The 17,721-nt window shown below is 37.7% G+C and overlaps 1 protein-coding gene across 3 annotated transcripts in view; it reads right to left on the reverse strand.

Annotated features, from left to right (window-relative positions):
• Shprh (SNF2 histone linker PHD RING helicase) overlaps window positions 1–17,721 on the reverse strand; it is a 70,762-nt gene that overhangs the window by 39,909 nt on the left and 13,132 nt on the right. For all 3 annotated transcript variants that reach the window (XM_027402024.2, XM_027402023.2, XM_027402025.2), the window contains exons 7-14: window positions 16,580–16,688; window positions 15,760–16,016; window positions 12,107–12,763; window positions 9,512–9,763; window positions 8,450–8,528; window positions 6,273–6,436; window positions 5,912–6,168; window positions 1,743–1,864 (exon numbers count right to left, since the gene is read on the reverse strand). In XM_027402024.2, the coding sequence (XP_027257825.1) occupies window positions 1,743–1,864; window positions 5,912–6,168; window positions 6,273–6,436; window positions 8,450–8,528; window positions 9,512–9,763; window positions 12,107–12,763; window positions 15,760–16,016; window positions 16,580–16,688 (1,897 nt within the window). The remainder of the gene's footprint in view (window positions 1–1,742; window positions 1,865–5,911; window positions 6,169–6,272; window positions 6,437–8,449; window positions 8,529–9,511; window positions 9,764–12,106; window positions 12,764–15,759; window positions 16,017–16,579; window positions 16,689–17,721) is intronic.

A 17,721-nucleotide genomic window follows, 5' to 3' on the forward strand; every position in this document is an offset into this window, starting at 1 on the left:
TGTGGGATGCCTGTGCATGTGTGTGCAAATGTGTGTGGAGACCAAAGGGCAATATGGAGTTGCTGCTGTTGCTCAGGTCCTATCTCCTTTAACTTTGAAGAGAGGGTTTCTTCACAGACCTGTTCTCCAGTAACTAGGCTGGAAGGCCTATCTGTCTCTCCAGTGCTGGATTACAAGAATGTGCCAACACCCCAGACTGGTTCTTTTAAACATGTGCCCTAAGAGGGTCACAAACTCAGCTATTCATGTTTGCAAGGCAAGCTTTACTGAACTACCATTCCAGCCCCTTTTTAAATGTTTTAAATTGTTTCCATGTAAATGAGAACAACTGTAAAATCTCTCAATGACCATGCACCAAAGCAGACCACCAGTATGTTAGTAACCATTATGGTACCTGATGGTGCAAAAGAGGATTACTTGTGGAGGACTGAAGGAAAGGCTATTCATCATGAGATGGCTCCCTATCTCTAACACTATGAAGCAGATCTCCTCTCACCAGCAGGGGCTATATACCAAGCAAGACAGCCCCAGTGAATGCTTGACTGTGTACAGTACTGAGCCCTATGTACACAGTTTCTTTTGAAGCACATATTCCGATGGGAAAGTTTAAGGTATAAATTATCACAAGTGAAGATGTGTGCTTAATGTTCATGTACCCTACTGTGACAGAACAACTATAAATACATTTTTTTCTTATTGTGTGCTTCAAATTTCCTTTAATTTACTGATGTGCTGCACCTTATACCTTACAAATCTTGATATTTTGTTCTCATTCACTTCTGAACACTTCTCTTTATAATCGAGTGTTACTCCCCCCCAAAACAGCTGAAGTATTTCTAGTTATTTTTTTTTACTTATATGTATTTTTTTAATTATTCATTTATGAGTTAGGAGGTGATGCATGCCATAGTGCACACTTGGAGGTAAAGGACAACTTGTGGGTTCTCTTCTTCCAAAATGTGGGTTCCAGGAATTGAACTCAGGTCGTCAAATTTGGCAGTAGATACCCACTGAGGTCCCTCACCAGCCCTTGAGAGCGAATTCAATTCCACTGGTGCAATAAAAAAAGCATTGCAAGTCTTGTTTATTTATTCTTCTGTGGCTGGATGCAGTGTTCAGTAAGTGCTTCCCAGGTCACTTCAGTCAAGTCTCTGTTCTAGTGATTAAGTGGTGACACAGCGTTATCTGCTTGCTCTGTAATTGAGGGGGTACTGACACGTCCAACTACAATTACAGATTTGCCTATTCCTGTAACAGGCCTATCATTTTTTGTTGTATTTATTTGGAAACTGGTTTTAGTTGTATATGCAAGACTTGAGATTTTATTTTGCATATCTTCCTTTCCACATCATTCTTGGAATATACCATGATATGAAAAAAATGAGTTTATAGTATCATTATTTAAAAAAAAATCAATGAGCAATACTTCCAAGAATGTGTTAAAATTTAATTGTTTTTCTATTTCTAAATGTTCTGATTGATTATTCACTATAAAAGACTAAGATAATTATGACAAAATCTTTTTTCATACTGTAATTTCCTAAAATTTTATAACTTCCATAAGTGAAGATGTGTGCTTAATGTTCATGTACCCTGACTGTTCTTTACATGTTCTGCATATGTATTCTCTGTGTAATCCAATCCATCTAATTCATCTCAAAAGTGTGAGATAATCACTATGTAATTAACCTTCCTCAAAAAGCAATGGAAGAATCAGATATAATAAAGCAATCACCTTCTACCTTTAATGATATGGATGCCTGCTAAGCCGTTTAGGGCACAAACTAGTTGCCGGTGAGCCTCTTCACATTCCGTTCCACATTTCTTCTGTAAGGACGTCAGCAGCTCTTCCATTGTCATGGTGCTAAAAGAAGAGACAGCATTCAAAACTAGAATGAAACTTCCATGTATTATCACAGCAGGAGAGTCAGACTGCACTCGGTGAAGAGTACTGGATTCTTAACAGTGTTTGCACAAAATCTTCAGCAGTTTTCATCAAAAAAAATTTTTTTGGCTTGTGAATGTGTGTGAGTGTGTGTCCACTAAGACCAGAATAGGGCCACCTGAAACTGGAGTGACAGGCTGTTGTAAGCCACCTGACTTGGGTAATAGGAACCACACTCAGGTCTTTGGAAGAGTAGCAAAAGCTCTGAACTGCTGAACCATCTTCAGTCCCTTCACCTTCAGTTTTACAGTTACTGCTTTTACTTTATTCTTACTAATAATTAATACTGTCCTATCTGATCTCCCTTCAAGTTTTCACACTTTATTCAAGGGAGAAAGGAACTAGAAAAATCATAAGTACAAAGTACAATATGATCCATTTGAAATAGTACAGGGATCAGAATTTAAGACTGGGTCTGAATCAATGCCACCAGTACAAATTAATTAAATTTATGCTTTAATGTTAATTTAATTTTTAGTTTATAAAATAAAAAGAGATGTTCCAATGGTCCAGTCAAATGTCATCTCTTTTAGGGGGATGTCATAAACTACCATTTCAATAGAAATTGTTTCCATAGCAATCTGTAATTCTTTTTTTTTTTAAATAAAAAAACAGTTTATTCTGAGCCAAATATAAATTGACTATGGCCTGGGAACATGGATGCAAGTCATCTTGAAAGCCATGAGTCAATGCTTACAAAATCTCCCCATGGGTCATATAATAGGCCAATCTGTAATTCTTAAAACTTTTATCAGTTCAGCTTATATTATATGTTATTATCATCTTTGCTATTTCTTGCTGTCTATAATCCACTTAAAACTAAGCCCCAAATATAATCCTCTTTACAGCTAAAAGAGTTTCTTACAAAGACACCAGAAAATGGAAAGATCTTCCATGATCTTGGATAGGTAGGATCAACATAGTAAAATGGCAATTTTGCCAAAAGCAATCTATAGTTTCAATGCAATCTCCATCAAAATACCAGTACAATTCTTCACAGACCTTGAAAGAACAATGCTCAACTTTATATGGAAAACCAAAAAACCCTGGATAGCCAAAACAACACTGTACACTAAAGGAACTTCCAGAGGCATCACCATCCCTGACTTCAAGCTCTGTTATAGAGCTGTAAGTCCTGAAAACAACATGGTATTGGCACAAAAACAGACAGGTAGACCAATGGAATTGAACTGAAAATCTTGATATGGACCCACATATCTACGAACACCTAATTTTTGACAAAGAAGCTAAAATTTTACAAAGGAAAAAAGAAAGCATCTTCAACAAATGGTGCTGGCATAACTGAATGCTGGAATGTAGAAGACTGCAGACAGATCCGTATCTATCACACGCCCAAATGGATCGAAAACTTCAACAGAAATCCAGCCACACTGAACCTCTTAGAAGAGAAAGTGAGAGGTACCCTTGAACAAATTGGCACAGGAGACTGCTTCCTGAAATAACACCAGTAGCACAGACACTGAGATCAACAATTAACAAATGGGACCTCCAGAAACTGAGAAGCTTCTATAAGGCAAAAGACACAGTCAACAAGACAAAACAGCAACCCACAAAATGGGAAAAGATCTTCAACAACTCCACATCTGACAGTGGGCTGATTTCCAAAATATGCAAAGAACTCAAGAAACTAGCTAGTCACCAAAACACCAAACAATTTAATTAAAAAGTGTGGTACAAAAAAAAGGTGTGGTACAGAACTAGAGAATTCTCAATAGAGGAATCTAAAATGCCTGAAAGACACTTAAGAAAGTGATCAATATCCTTAGCCACCAGGGAAATGCAAATCAAAACAACTCTGAGATACCATCTTGCCCCTGTCAGAATGGCTAAAATCAAAAACACCAATGACAGTTTGTGCTGGAGAGGATGTGGAGAAAGGGAAACATTCCTCCACTGCTGGTGGGAGTGCCGACTTGTACAGCCACTTTGGAAATCAGTATGGTGGTTTCTCAGGAAAATGCCAATCAGTCCACCTCAAGATCCAGCAATTCCACTCTTAGGCATATACCCAAAAGATGCACATTCATACAACAAGGACATCTGTTCAACTATGTTCATAGCAGTATTATCTGTAATAGCCAGAACCTGGAAGCAACCTAGATACCCCTCAACTGAAGAACAGATAAAGAAAATGTGCTACATTTACACAATGGAGTACTACTCAGCAGAAAAAAAACCAAAAACCAAACCAAAACAAAACAAAAACAATGGAATCTTGAAATTCATAGGCAAATGGATGGAACTTGAAAAATCCATCCTGAGTGAGGTAACCCAGACACAAAAAGACAAACATAGTTTGTACTCCCTCATATATGGATATTAGACATAGAGCAAAGGATTACCAGCCTACAACCCACATCCCCAGAGAAGCTAGGACACAAGGAGGACTCTAAGAGAGACATACGTGGTCCCCCAGAGAAGGGGAAAGGGACAAGATCTCCTGAGCAAATCGGGAGCATGGGGGGAGGGGAGAGAGAGTTAGAAGAAAGTGAAGGGGAGAAAAGGAAGGGGGAAGAAGACATGAAAGACCAGGAAGATTGAGTCGGGGGAGGAATAGAGGAGAGCGAGAAAAGAGATACCTTAATAGAGGGAGCCATTATAGGTTTAAAAAGAAATCTGGCAATAGGGAAATGTCCAGAGATCTACAAGGATGACCTCCAACTAAGATTCTAAGCAATAGTGAAGAAGCTATCCTAAATGCCCTTCTCCGATAATGAGATTGATGACTACCTTATATGCCATCCTAAAGCCTTTATCCAGTAGCTAATGGAAGCAGAAGCAGACACCCACAGCTAAGCACTGAGCTGAAATCCTGGAATCCAGTTGCAGAAAGGGAGGAGTGATGAGCAAAGGGGTCAAGACCAGACTGGGGAAGCCCACAGAAATAGCTGACCTGAAAAAGGGGGAGCTCATGGACCCCAAACTGACAGCTGGGAAACCAGCATAGGACAGAACCAGGCCCTCTGAATGTGGGTGTTCATTAGGCGGCCTGGGCAATCTATGGGGCCTCTGGTAGTGGAACAGTATTTATCCCTAGTGTATGAATGGACATTGGGAGCCCATTCCCCATAGAGGGATACTCTCTCAGCCTAGACACACTGGGGAGGGCCTAGGTGCTGCCCCAAATAATGTGACAGACTTTGATAATTCCCCATGGAAGGCCTCACCCTTTCTGTGGAGCAGAAGAGGGATTGGATGGGGGCAGGTGGAGAGTAGGGGAGGATGGAAGGGAGAGGGGACTGAGATTGATATATAAAATAAGATTGTTTCTAATTTAAATTAAAAATGAAAAGGAAAAAAGGTTTCTTAAAATACCAGGTACTAAAAACAGGCCAGATTTTTAGGTGCAGTCCAGTACACAAAAAGGATTCTGGAACAATGAGACATATCCAAGGATATAAGTAGCACTATTATAAAGAAAATACTTACTGATCAAGCTGCTCCCTCACATGGGAAACTAGAAGTATATTAAGAACAAAAAATTTCACCAGGTGTGGTGGGCCATGCCTTTAAGTACTTGGGAGGCAGAGACTAGAGAATCCCTGAGTTTGAGACCAGCAAGTTCTGGGACAGCCAAGGTTACAGAAAGAAACCCTGTCTTAAAGATCGAGCACACAGGGCTGAGGCAGGGCTGGGGGTAGGATGGAGAGAAGTACAGGCAAAAAAACCCCAAAACCAAAACCAAAAACCTCTCTAAACCAAAATTGCAACCACAAAAACCTGTTGTAATTATTCAAATTTTAAAAGAAATGTTCAAAAACATGAGAAAATCTTTTGTTATGACATTTTCATAAATGAGGCTCCATAGAAAACAACCATGAAACTAAAGAAAAAAAAAAAGCCCGATACTTAGCCAAATGTCCCTGAATAATATAGACTCAAAAGTGTTTAAATGCAGCCTACTATTGCAACATAAACCCCACAGAAGGAAACTGATGGTAAAACCTCTTCTGGAGTGGTAAGAACTCCCCACGAACAGCCTGTGGATGGCAACAGGCCTGCCTGAGCCGAAGCAGAGGATACAGGATGGAGGTGACAGTTCTTCTGTCCAAGCTGCTCAGTTTCAGGGCCCAGTCAGAGATCTTCCTGAGCTTTACCACAGCATCCTGGCAGCACACCTCATGCTGGCGGTGATAGAAATGTCTCTCCACGGGGGAAAAGTGGAGCCAGTGCATTTCTTCAGTCTGAGGTGGAATCTGGATCTATAATGGGAAGTTGGAAACAGAACAATTTGACCTGAAGTTTTAACTTTTGATCCCAGCCTTTTCCCCTTGTAACATCCTCAGTATCAGGTTAGCACACTGACTTGGTCAATGACATCTTTCTTTGCAGACCTCCACAGTATCTTGGCAATAAAACTGTAGAGATGCTGAGGATTCTTCTTGCAGTATGGGCGATAGAGAAGTCGAATCCACCAGTGTTTGACACAGTAAGGCTCAATCCCAAGAAAGACCACCAGGCCAAAAAGATCTGCAAAGGAAAAACAAAAACAAAAACAAAAAAAAACACAGGATACCAGGGATAATTTTTCCTCTATTTCTTCACTGCTCTTCTGCATAAGATTTCTTCACTGCTCTTCTGCATAAGATCACCCACAAACCCCAAAAGCACACACAGAACCTGTCATGAAGTAATATCTTGTAATTTCTTGAATCTGAACAATTAATTCCAGATCATTTTACACGTCTAACAATCTACTGTACTCTAGATTCTGCTCTAATTGCTGAGATACTTAAAATGTAACTACTACTACACAAAGCTTGCACTTAACCCAAAAGCCTGGCAGTAAAAATGTCTTCAGCAGATTTGATTAGTTAAGATGCATGCATCAAAGTAAGACTGTCAAATAAGAAAAATAGGGAAAAAAAATGAGGTAATCTCATTCGATATGGAGAATATGCTCTAACCTAATGTTCCTATTGATCTATTAATTCCATTTCTAGGGGCCTAGCCTAAGACAATAGTGAATTGCTCACAAAACTTACTTAGTACTCTTAACCACTAAGACATTTCTTCAGAGTGTAATTTTCTTTAGACTTTTGTGCATCATTAGTTGGAAAAAATATGTGTATGTTCTCTTCAAAAGGAGTAAGAATTATTTTTAACGTTCCATGATTCCAAACTAGATGAAGTCCCAACATGGAGAGAGACATTGGGAACACAGTCCCGCCCTTAACCCTGGAGCTACTGGGAACTGTTAGCTGTTGGGAAAGGGAGAGTTTTCTTTAAGAGTTCAGCCCCTGGTAAGTTAACCACTCTCTAGTGAAGGACCACACACCCCAAAATATTTGGGTAGCACAAATTGTTCTGGTGAGAGAGCTGGGGAAGAATTCAGGGAGGCAGGCGAATACCATCAAGATGAATTGGATAAGACTCTAGAGTAACTAATAAAAATGTAAAAACTACAACTACCTATAACATCATTCAGTACTTGACTCTGATAGCACACAGGAATTAGTAACATGCTTATCTGCACTAATATAAAATGATTTATATTCAGATCATATCAATTCAACTGTTTATGGTCTACTTCACTGAGGTCTTAAAACCCTCAAATTTTATCTGCCCAAGACAAATTAACAATCTTCTTACCCAAGATGCTTTTTCTTTAGAATTATTTAGAGAAATGTTAGAAATGTGTCAACATACTACCCTTTGTTAATTATCCTCATGTACTCTTTCTATTTGTTTAAGATAACCCTAGCTGAGATTCATAGTGTTTGCATTGCCTCCTTCCATCAATCTTTGGAATACAATCAGCTGATATCCTAGTATATGCTTTGTTTTCTGCTATAACATTTCCCAATTACAATGAGGGATCTTTTGAAATATAAACTTATCTACAAGATAAATCATTGTGTCTAAATTCTTCTAATAGCTTTCAATTTTTCATAAGAGAATAACAAAAATAGATTACGGTCTAAAATGTCTGTTTTCACTTTCTCTATACCTATCTATTGAGTCTCAGCATGCGCATGATTTCTCTGTACTTTAGCCACAGTGATATTCTTTTGAGGTCTCCTGATGCCCTATTACCTTCAACTGTCTGGTTCCTCTATTACAGAGAATCTTTTCCTCTCCTGTTCACTTAACAGGGTTGCGGATCTCAAATTGGCCATCACTTTCTTCAGTATCCCTTACTATAAAATTCAATTTTGTCTCCCTAGTGTTTTCCTTTCTTCTCAGGTTTTAAATTTTCTTCTTTGGAATTCAGATTGACTTGAGACCTGTAATTATACTCTAGAATGGGTACAATATTGGCCAATTTTAACCAATGGGAATACTCATTATGTATCTGTCCTGACATATCTGAAGATTTCACACAAATTCAATTCATAAAGATAAATGCTTTAAACTATCAGGAGCAAGCTTTAAGTACACATATACTTAAATAAAGATTTTGACACAAAGTAAGGATAGCAGTATTTGTCTCCAAAATAAGTATGCTGTTCAAGTACGGTGACTGTGGAAAGCCTGTATTACCCTCCAATCCTCTCTGAACTGGAGTGCCACTGATGCACCATCGATTAATCCCGCTCAAACGCTGGGCCATTTCCGCTGCCTAATCAAAGAAAAATATGAAATAAACACAGAAATCAGTCATACATTTCCTTATGAAAATAGCCACTAACAGCTGCATTTCAGTTAAGATACAACTGCTTTTATTTGTTATCACAGTCAGTGCTGAATGTCATACTCAATAAGCCATTACCCAAATAGTTGTTCTCATTAGTAGGAAGTAGGAGCTCACTATGAGCCACCCTGAGATGTATGGGTAGTTCAAGAATGCAGAGAAGGAAGAGATATCTTGAATGAATACATCCCCTTCACTACTCCATACCATAGGGATAAGCTTCTGTATGATGACATATGATTCATCAGTTCAGTTCAGATTACAGACGGAAGGTAAGTAATATGGGACTGTGGAGATGGCTCAGCCAGTAAAGTACTTGTGCAATCTAGGACCTTAGATTGGATTCACAGCACCAAAGTAAGAAGCAACATACACAATGGTTAAATCCTAGCACCTGGAAAAGGAAGACCAGGAGGATCCCTGGGGCTGGCAGGCCAGTCAGTCTAGATAAATCAGCAAGCTCCAAATCTAATAAAAGACCATCCTAAACAAGTGTGAAGAGTCACAGAGGAACACCTGAGATACATACATATGCACACAGATAAAATAAAATTCTATACCATAAGGGTCATTTTCTGAAGCCATTTGCCAAAGTCCACTTTGGCTAAAGGCTACTAGAAAACACATGATAAGCCTTCTAGTTAGCTGAAATGATTAGAAGTCCCTATAAACATAGCTTGCTTTGAGCTGTATCATACACACAGTAACATCCAAGTTTCAAGTATTCCACACAGAAGCATCATTCAGAGAATTAGAGTAATTTCAGAAGATTATGTAGTTCATAACACAAGAGTGGTTAGCAACAAATGTTCAAACAATATCAGTAGTGTGGGTTAACTAAATTTCAACTACTGAACTATTTACATCCTTCCTTCCTTCATCGGCACTCAAAAGACGTTGCAGACTCTTACTTTTACTGTAGGGCATTCAACCATCTGAGCTTCATCAAGACAGATTCTCCACCACTCCACTGCTACCAGGGGGCTAGGAATGGCCATATAGCGCTTCTGGTTTCTCAGGCGACGTCCATCCTCACTATTGCTATGTGGGATATCGACATAGTTTAGTTCTGAACGAAGAACATCATAGGTAATGATAACTATATCTTGTTCTGCCAAAAAATGAGGCTGTAAGAAGCCATCTTTCTTCACTCCTTGATATACCTGGGAAATAATCAGAACCAAGTTATTATGGAACACCTTGGCAAAAGCCATAAAATATTCATTTATTTATATTCCTACTGAACTGAGCCCTTTCTAAATTTCCATTTGGCCATACATTCTATAGACAGATTGCACAACTGTCAAGAGAAAGGTTATATTCTAGTGTGGGAGCCAAGTGACATAAACATGTGAATGGAAATATTACAAAGCAATTGTGACAGCATCAGTGGAAAGACCAATTGTGCAACTGACAGTGAACTCAGAGGAGCTAATGCTCCAGCTACATTTTGAAACAATGCTTAGGGTTCTTTCAAATGGAAAAATAGAGGAGAGAATGCAGGCAGGTGTAGATGGACTCAATAGGGGTGTGAGAATAAGGTGGAAAGAGGAAAGGATGTAGGCAGGCTGATAGACTTGATAGGGGTGTGAGAAGACAGTGGTATGGGAAAGCAGAACAATCACAGCTATTATTCATAAGTACCGATTCTGTTTCAGATACTATGCAAAGCATTGTCTCCAAACTTTAACAGCAATACTGTTATATGTTACTTCTTTCCCACACAGAGGAAACAATGACCTGCTCAACACTGAAGGAGCTAATACTGAAAATCCCATACAACAGAACAGAGCTTCTTAGTAGCAAAAAACATGCTTTGTTCATTGTTACAGTCTCCATATCAATGACAGTGGCTGACTAATGAAAATCTACACTATTTTGATGGGAGGAAGAAGAAATGTGGCCAACAGTAACACCCAATGACCATGAGTCAGTACTTGTCTAACCTCATCTACACAGCAAGCCTGTGAGAGACCATTTTCAGAATTTGGTATAGTTCCTGGATGTTGGGGCTTACAGAAGTGGCTCCATTCCATATTGACTTAAGGTCAGAGAGGTCAAATCTATCCTTGTTCTTTCAAGGTTAAAAGCCTAAGACCTAAAGGTCTAAGGTGTGGTTGTGGAAGGATGTTTGTCCTAAGGTGTGGTCACTGAAAGTCTTCCCTCGATAACAGAATACTTGATCTAAGGCGTGGTTACTAGATATCTTAATCCTCAAGGCCAGATAACAGGATGTTTGATATAGGTGGGGTTATTAGATGTTTACTCTTCAAGCCCAAATGGCAGGATGATTAGCAATTAGGACGTGATTACTGGATACTTTTAGAATTAAGAAAGTAATTAAACTTGTTTGTTCCTTGTGCCATAGGTAAGGAAGTCCCCCCACCCCCCTCCCCTCCCCGCAACCCCCATTTTGGTTAGGGTATATAAAAACTTTGAGCAATAAACTAAGGGCAGATCCCAGTATTCACTGAATACTCTCCTGCCTCTATCTTCTGTCTCTAGCCTGTTTCTTTCCTCAATCTGCACTCCCCTTCTCAGGTCAAAATTGAACACCTGGAAAATGATATGTACCAAATAAATATCTGCTGAATGTGCATTTTTTTATTTTCCTAATGAGGTAACTGAGATTCTGAAAGACAATTATGAATCTACAAGGTGACAGGTCAGAATGGGCATCTGAAACTACACTATGCTACCCTGGAAATGTATCTCTCTCTGAAATTACAAATGCCTGTACCAACTCATTTTCATCTTCATAATCAAAAATTCTTAAAAAGCCTTCATATCAACATATTTTCAACTTCGGAAATTTTGAAGTCAGAAAAGAATATAGTCTACTGTTTCTGCTTTTCAATATTCTCTTCAAGCTGTAGTATAGCTAGTTTTTAGTATCATAGCAAATACTTTTAGGAATATAAAAACAAACATGACAGTAATGTGACTCAGTGCTAGAGTGCTTGCCTGACATGTTCAAGGTCTTGGGTTCAATTTTTTGAAAAAAAAAAAAAAGTATGAAAACATTAGCAAAGAACTTTGGAAAATAAAAACATATAGAAAAGTAAAATCAGGGCTGGAGAGATGGCTCAGGGATTAAGAGCACTGGCTGCTCTTCCAGAAGTCAAATTCTCAGCAACCACATAGTGGCTCACAACTATCTGTAATGAGGTCTGGTGCCCTCTTCTGGTCTGCAGGCAGACATGCAGGTAGAATACTATATACATAATAAGTAAAATCTTGAAAAGAAAAGTAAAATCATACTCAAAATTAGATGGGTGTGGTACACATACCTGTAATACTACCACTTAGGAGATAGAGGCAGGATGATCAGAATTCAGTGTCATCCTTGAAGCCAGCCTAAGCTATGTGAAACCCTGTCCCAACCCTCTCTCTAAGTAAATAAAATAATAAATAAAAAAATTGAAAATAAACAGAAACCACAATGAAAACTATCATGAAGAAGCACAAGTTTACATGTTTCTATCCCTCTATTGCTAGTGTCTTACCAAAACTCGAAGAGAGGATGATCTCACATGGCGGTTGATTTCATCCACCCACTGGTGGCAAATGGAACTTGGAGAGATGATCAGAGTTGCTCTTGTTGACACTGGATCCATTGCAACAAGGCAGTGGGGGCAGTAAAAAGGCTTCACTTTCAGATTCTTCTCCTCATAATTCACACACTTTGCATGCTGCCACAGGTGACAGTTCAGACACTGAACTCTTGGCTTCCGGCCAATCTGGTCAAATTCACCACATATACACTCAAAGCGGTAATCAGAGGCCTCACAGGGACGTACAGTGTTAGAATGTGCCAACTCATCAGCAGCGGGCTTTGGAGACCTAACAAGCTCTTTTGCTTCTTGGTTTTGCTTGTCTTCAGAGGCAGGTGTACTTTCCGACACATTAGTATCAGTATTTGCAGAGTCACCAGCAGCTGGAGAGGGAACATGGGAATCCGGACTGATAGGCTGCCTCTTTTCCTTTTTAGTGAGTAAAACAGATTTTTTCCTCAATTTACTACGGTTTTTTCTGGCTTTATAGTAATAATAATAAGGATCATCATCATCGTCAGATGTGTTTGATGGCAGGTATTCAGAATCTGTGTCCTTGCTCACTGACTTCCTTAACTCTTTCTGAATTTTCCTTGGACTCCCCACCATCTATGAAAAAGAATTGTTTAATTAACAAGTGCCAATAAAATTATAACTCTGAAATCAAACTCTAAACTTGATGTATATGCTTTACAGACAAATTCAACAGTGTCTACCCAAGGAGACTTGTTCCTGACAAACACACTCTACCCTCTGAAAGACCTCTCTGTAATCCTCAGAGAAGCAAAGGCTCTACTTTATTCCTGTATAGTTTAGAGATACAGATCAGAAAGATAAAGGGAGATTACCCTTCATTATTAGCAGTTTATGATTTAAAGTCTGCTTAAATCAACCAAATAGCAGAAATTTAGAGTACATACAATTCTAAGTCATCAAGTACGAAGAAAGTAAAAATTAATCTACTATTTATTGAAATCAGTAAACAAACTACTATCTTTGCCCTTTCTATGTGTGTCTCCAGTAATTATGGTTTGTATGTCAGGTCTGGGCCAGACAGACATTGTCTTAGATGCTAGGGTTTAAAAATGAAGTAATTTGGTATCTGGTCTCAACAGCTCTTTGAATAGTAAAAAGCAAAAGCATGATATTACAAAGGACATGTAACACAGACAGGGTGTGACAAAAAGGTAGGTGACAGGAATAGCTCCCTGAAAAAGGTGTCAGAACTAAGGGCAAACAGAAGAGCCAGAATATTAATACAGAAACACTGGTACTGATCGGAGATTTCCCCTTGTGATGGCAGCAGGATTACAAAAACACAGCTCAATGAAATCTTCTGTGTTGCTTGGGCACAAGTTGGACACTCCCTATTCCATGAGATGAAGGGTACATTTGCATGTGTGTGTGTGTGTGTATAGCCAAGCAAAAGGCTTTCATAATTGGATTTGCTGTTAGTAGTCTTTCCTTGATAATGTTTATACATACTGTATATTTTTCTAAAAGCAAATTGGAATTACTAGTCCAATGAAAACAACTTTATACCAAAATATGAAGTTTTCTAGGATGACTGCATTGGAACATAACTTTACATAAAAAACACTTGAAACATAAATAGGTAAAACATTTCTAATGTTGAGAGCAAAGTTTGTAACTGTAGACGGCATAACAATAGACAAGTAATCTTAAACTCCCAGGCACATGAAACCAACTAATTTTACAGTTCATCCCATAGAGTATTTCTAATGACTCATTCATATTTCTCTGGGTTCCAGGGTAACTGAAATAAAGTTAGGGTTAGGGGTCACTGTCATAATGCTTCTCCCCACTTGTTTTTGATTTTTGTAGGCAAACTTTGAAAGGCTTAGTGTAAAGGTAGGATCTACCCAATTATTCTGTATGGCAAGAAGTGGGTGGGCTGTTTTTAGTCATTTGGTGGTTTATGGATATTTGTCATTTTTAGGGGGATTGGTTACAAGTTCTTAAACTAAAACAAAGGATATTTGATTCAGGGATCTCTTTCTGAAAGGAAAAACGAGGGATATAATATAGAAATGATGGGATAAAAAGATTGTTGAGCCTACTTTTAAACAATCACTGGTCTCAAATATTTTATATTGGTATGAATTTTTGTATGATAGAAATTTAAAGTTATTTTTGTTATACTGTACATATATTTCTATTCTTGTTGAGGTATTGTACCTATGCAGCTTATTTAAAAATGTAAAGTTTTTGTCTATGAAAGCTATTTAGGATAATAAATACAGGTTAATAGTTATGTATAACTATCAAACTTAATAGTCATGCTAGGTATGTTTTCAAGGTCATATACAGATATATTTTAGATAGTGAGATGATCTTCCAACAGTTCAAAGACCTACAGAAATGGCATTTAAAATGTTTTAATAACGTAAGACTTCTCATGACAGTGAGACACATTTATGCCCGTCAGAACCAATTTACAAAAAAAACAAAACAAAACAAAAAAAAAACAAAAAAAAATTAAAAACAAAGAAAGAAAGAAGATGCTGGGCATCAAGGAATTTCCATATGGAGGTTTGCTTTCTTCGTGGCAAAAGCTAGCCATTTGGGCAAGAAACTGCCCTTGCCTTGACTGCTGACAGTATGCTGTCCATACTGAACAAGTAGTACACAAAAGAAAGCAACTGCCAAACTTTGCCAAGATAAGGTAAGACAGTCCTTTAAAATTCTTGCTTCACGGAATAGTCTGTCAGATATTTTAGGTCCATAGGCCAAAGACGGATGCTCCAAAGTTACAGAGGCACCTAGGGGTGACTGTCCAAACAGACGTGTCATTTCTTAGTTTTAGAAATTGTTTACTCTGCAAATTTCTGTTTACTCAGGTAATATTTCATCCTTCTTGGGTCTTTGAAGGAGATTAAAGACTAGATACTTATAGTTTTACAGTTTTCCTTGTTACCAAATTCAGAAAAGAAACTTACATAAGAGATGTAAGTTTACAAGGCTAAGAGAGACAAAAGCTTAAATTGTTTATCTAAGAAAATGTTTTGAGGTCTAAAAACATATAAGATGGTAATACAACTTATGACAGAAAATGGTTTAGGTATAAAACTTTGAACTCTTCAAGAGAGAATAGATAATGGAATATTTTCTCTAAATTTGCCAAATACAAATGGACTGGGCATTGTAAAAGTAATTCTTATCTGATAGTTGTTCTTATTATATATGGTTTTACTGTGTTAAGAATTAAACCTTTCTTTCTTTCTTCCTGCCTTTCTTTCTTGACAAGAAGGGGGAAATATTGCGGAATATTCTTATACACTGTGTAAGACGTGTCACTGTACTTGGCTTAATAAAAAGATAAATGGCCAATAGCTAGGCAGGAGGTATAGGTGGGACTTCTGGACAGAAAGAGCTGAGAAGAAGAAAGGAGTCACAGGTGGATGCACAGGGAACAGACATGGCAACAAGTAGATGAATAAAAATGGGTTAATTTAAGTTACAAGAGCTAGTGGGATAAGCCTAAGCTATAGGCCAAGCTTTCATAATTAATAGTAAGTCTCTGTGTCATTTTTTGTGAGCTGGCGACCCAAACAAAAATCCATTTACAAATATAATACTGTTACCTGCTTTTTTGTTTTATCACAGATATCTTCTTCTTTGTAGTTCTTCCCCAGTGTAAAAGTCCCAGAGAAACCATGCCCTTTGATCTGTTTCACAAGACCTTCAAAGATTAAACATTTCAGCATTCGCTTCAGAAGACTCCGGTTCCGCTGAACATCATATTTGTATATGGAGCTGACATACTTATAGATAGAAAGAATAGAAACTCCCTTTTTCCCATTCATTTCTTTCACAGCTGTTAGGATCATCACACGTGTAGCTAGATGTACAAATGGACAGACAAAAGGATATACTAAGTACTAAAAATAAGTAAAATGAAATGTAATTCAATCTTAATCTGTATTAAGTACTGGGTTAAGAAAATAAAAGACTTGGGGCAGTCTAGTACCATTTCAAAGAATTTGTTATAAAAATTTACCTTAAATTAAGGGGGAAAATTACTGTAATAGAAATAATATAGCAAAAGATTACTCAGGCTAATTTGTTAGTTTGACAAAACAAGAATCATTCAAATTATAAAATAAAATCTCTTGAATGTCCTAGCATATGCTATGCTACCACTGCTAAAGAAAATTCATCTGTTAATATAAATTGTAGCTACACTTGAAAATAAACAAAACTGAAGAAATTTAAGTATAACAGACTGAGCTAGTAGTACGGGGACTAACTCTTATTTTTGTTAATGTAACTTGTAACCATGCTCTTATGTTAAATACACACAACTGTAAAAACAACTAGTCATGATGATTAAGACCTTTCTGAGGGCAGTACAAACTGCATTAACAATCACTGTTAGGAGCTACTTGAAGAGACCATACTTACGGGGGCAGTGAACTTTTTCTTTTGGTTCATATTCTGTATCCTGGATTTCTCTATTTTTTACTTTTCCTCTGGGACAGTGAGATGGGATGAAATAATTCACCACTTTCCCCTGAAATACATGACACTTGGTAATTGAAATATTTTGTGGTCAATATTGTAAGTTATTATAATTAACGTTTCTATTAAAGGATTGGAAAATAGTCATATACAACTATAAAAGGGGATAACAATGTCATTCATTATATAAAATTTTTCTTTTTTTTACTTTGGAGAGTGCAACTAACCATCATTTTTAAATCTGTGTACACTATTTAAATTACCTAAATGTAGGGAATTTCTAAAAGTAACTTAAAAACCCATTTTAAAACAGAATTGACACATTAAATTAATAATAAAATTTGGAAATAAAATATGTAATGAGTATAACATCTTGGAAAGAAGTTATTAATACTTCCATCCATATACAGTATCTTTTTTTAAAAAATAAGACTTACTTTTGTTTTATGTGTAATGGTATTTTGCACCACATACATGTAGTACCCACAACGGTCAGAAGGAGGAGGGATATCACCTAGAGCTAGAGTTATAGATGGTCAGTTAGTTACTCAGTTGGTGGATGCTGAGAAGCCAACCTGGATCCTCTAGAAGTATAGCCAGAGCTCAGAGTTCCTAACTACTGAGTCATCTCTCTAGAACCCCCATCCTATAGGCATCAATACAGATATTGATATAAATTTATAAAAATGTGTTTTTTTTTGGTTTTTCGAGACAGGGTTTCTCTGTGTAGCTATGGAGTCTATCCTGGCACTTGCTCCGGAGACCAGGCTGGCCTCAAACTCACAGAGATCCGCCTGCCTCTGCCGCCCGAGTGCTGGGATTAAAGGCGTGCACCACCTACGCCCGGCTTATAAAAATATATTATGTATATGTTTTTTTCTTTTCTATTTACTATTGAAATCTTTAAGGTTTATTTTTTTTTATATGTGGACTTTCCAACAGAGTGCATACATATAAGATTGTGGACCTGCAGTTCCTGAAGGGTCTTACTTAGTTCTACCTTTGATTAGTGGGCTAAAGTCAGCAGGGCTTGAAGTTTGGGCTTCAGTTGTCACTACTGAGAGATATAAGAAGTTATTTTTTGT

This window comes from Cricetulus griseus, chromosome 2 (genome assembly GCF_003668045.3).
Source record: "Cricetulus griseus strain 17A/GY chromosome 2, alternate assembly CriGri-PICRH-1.0, whole genome shotgun sequence".
Classification (NCBI taxonomy): Eukaryota; Metazoa; Chordata; class Mammalia; order Rodentia; family Cricetidae; genus Cricetulus; species Cricetulus griseus.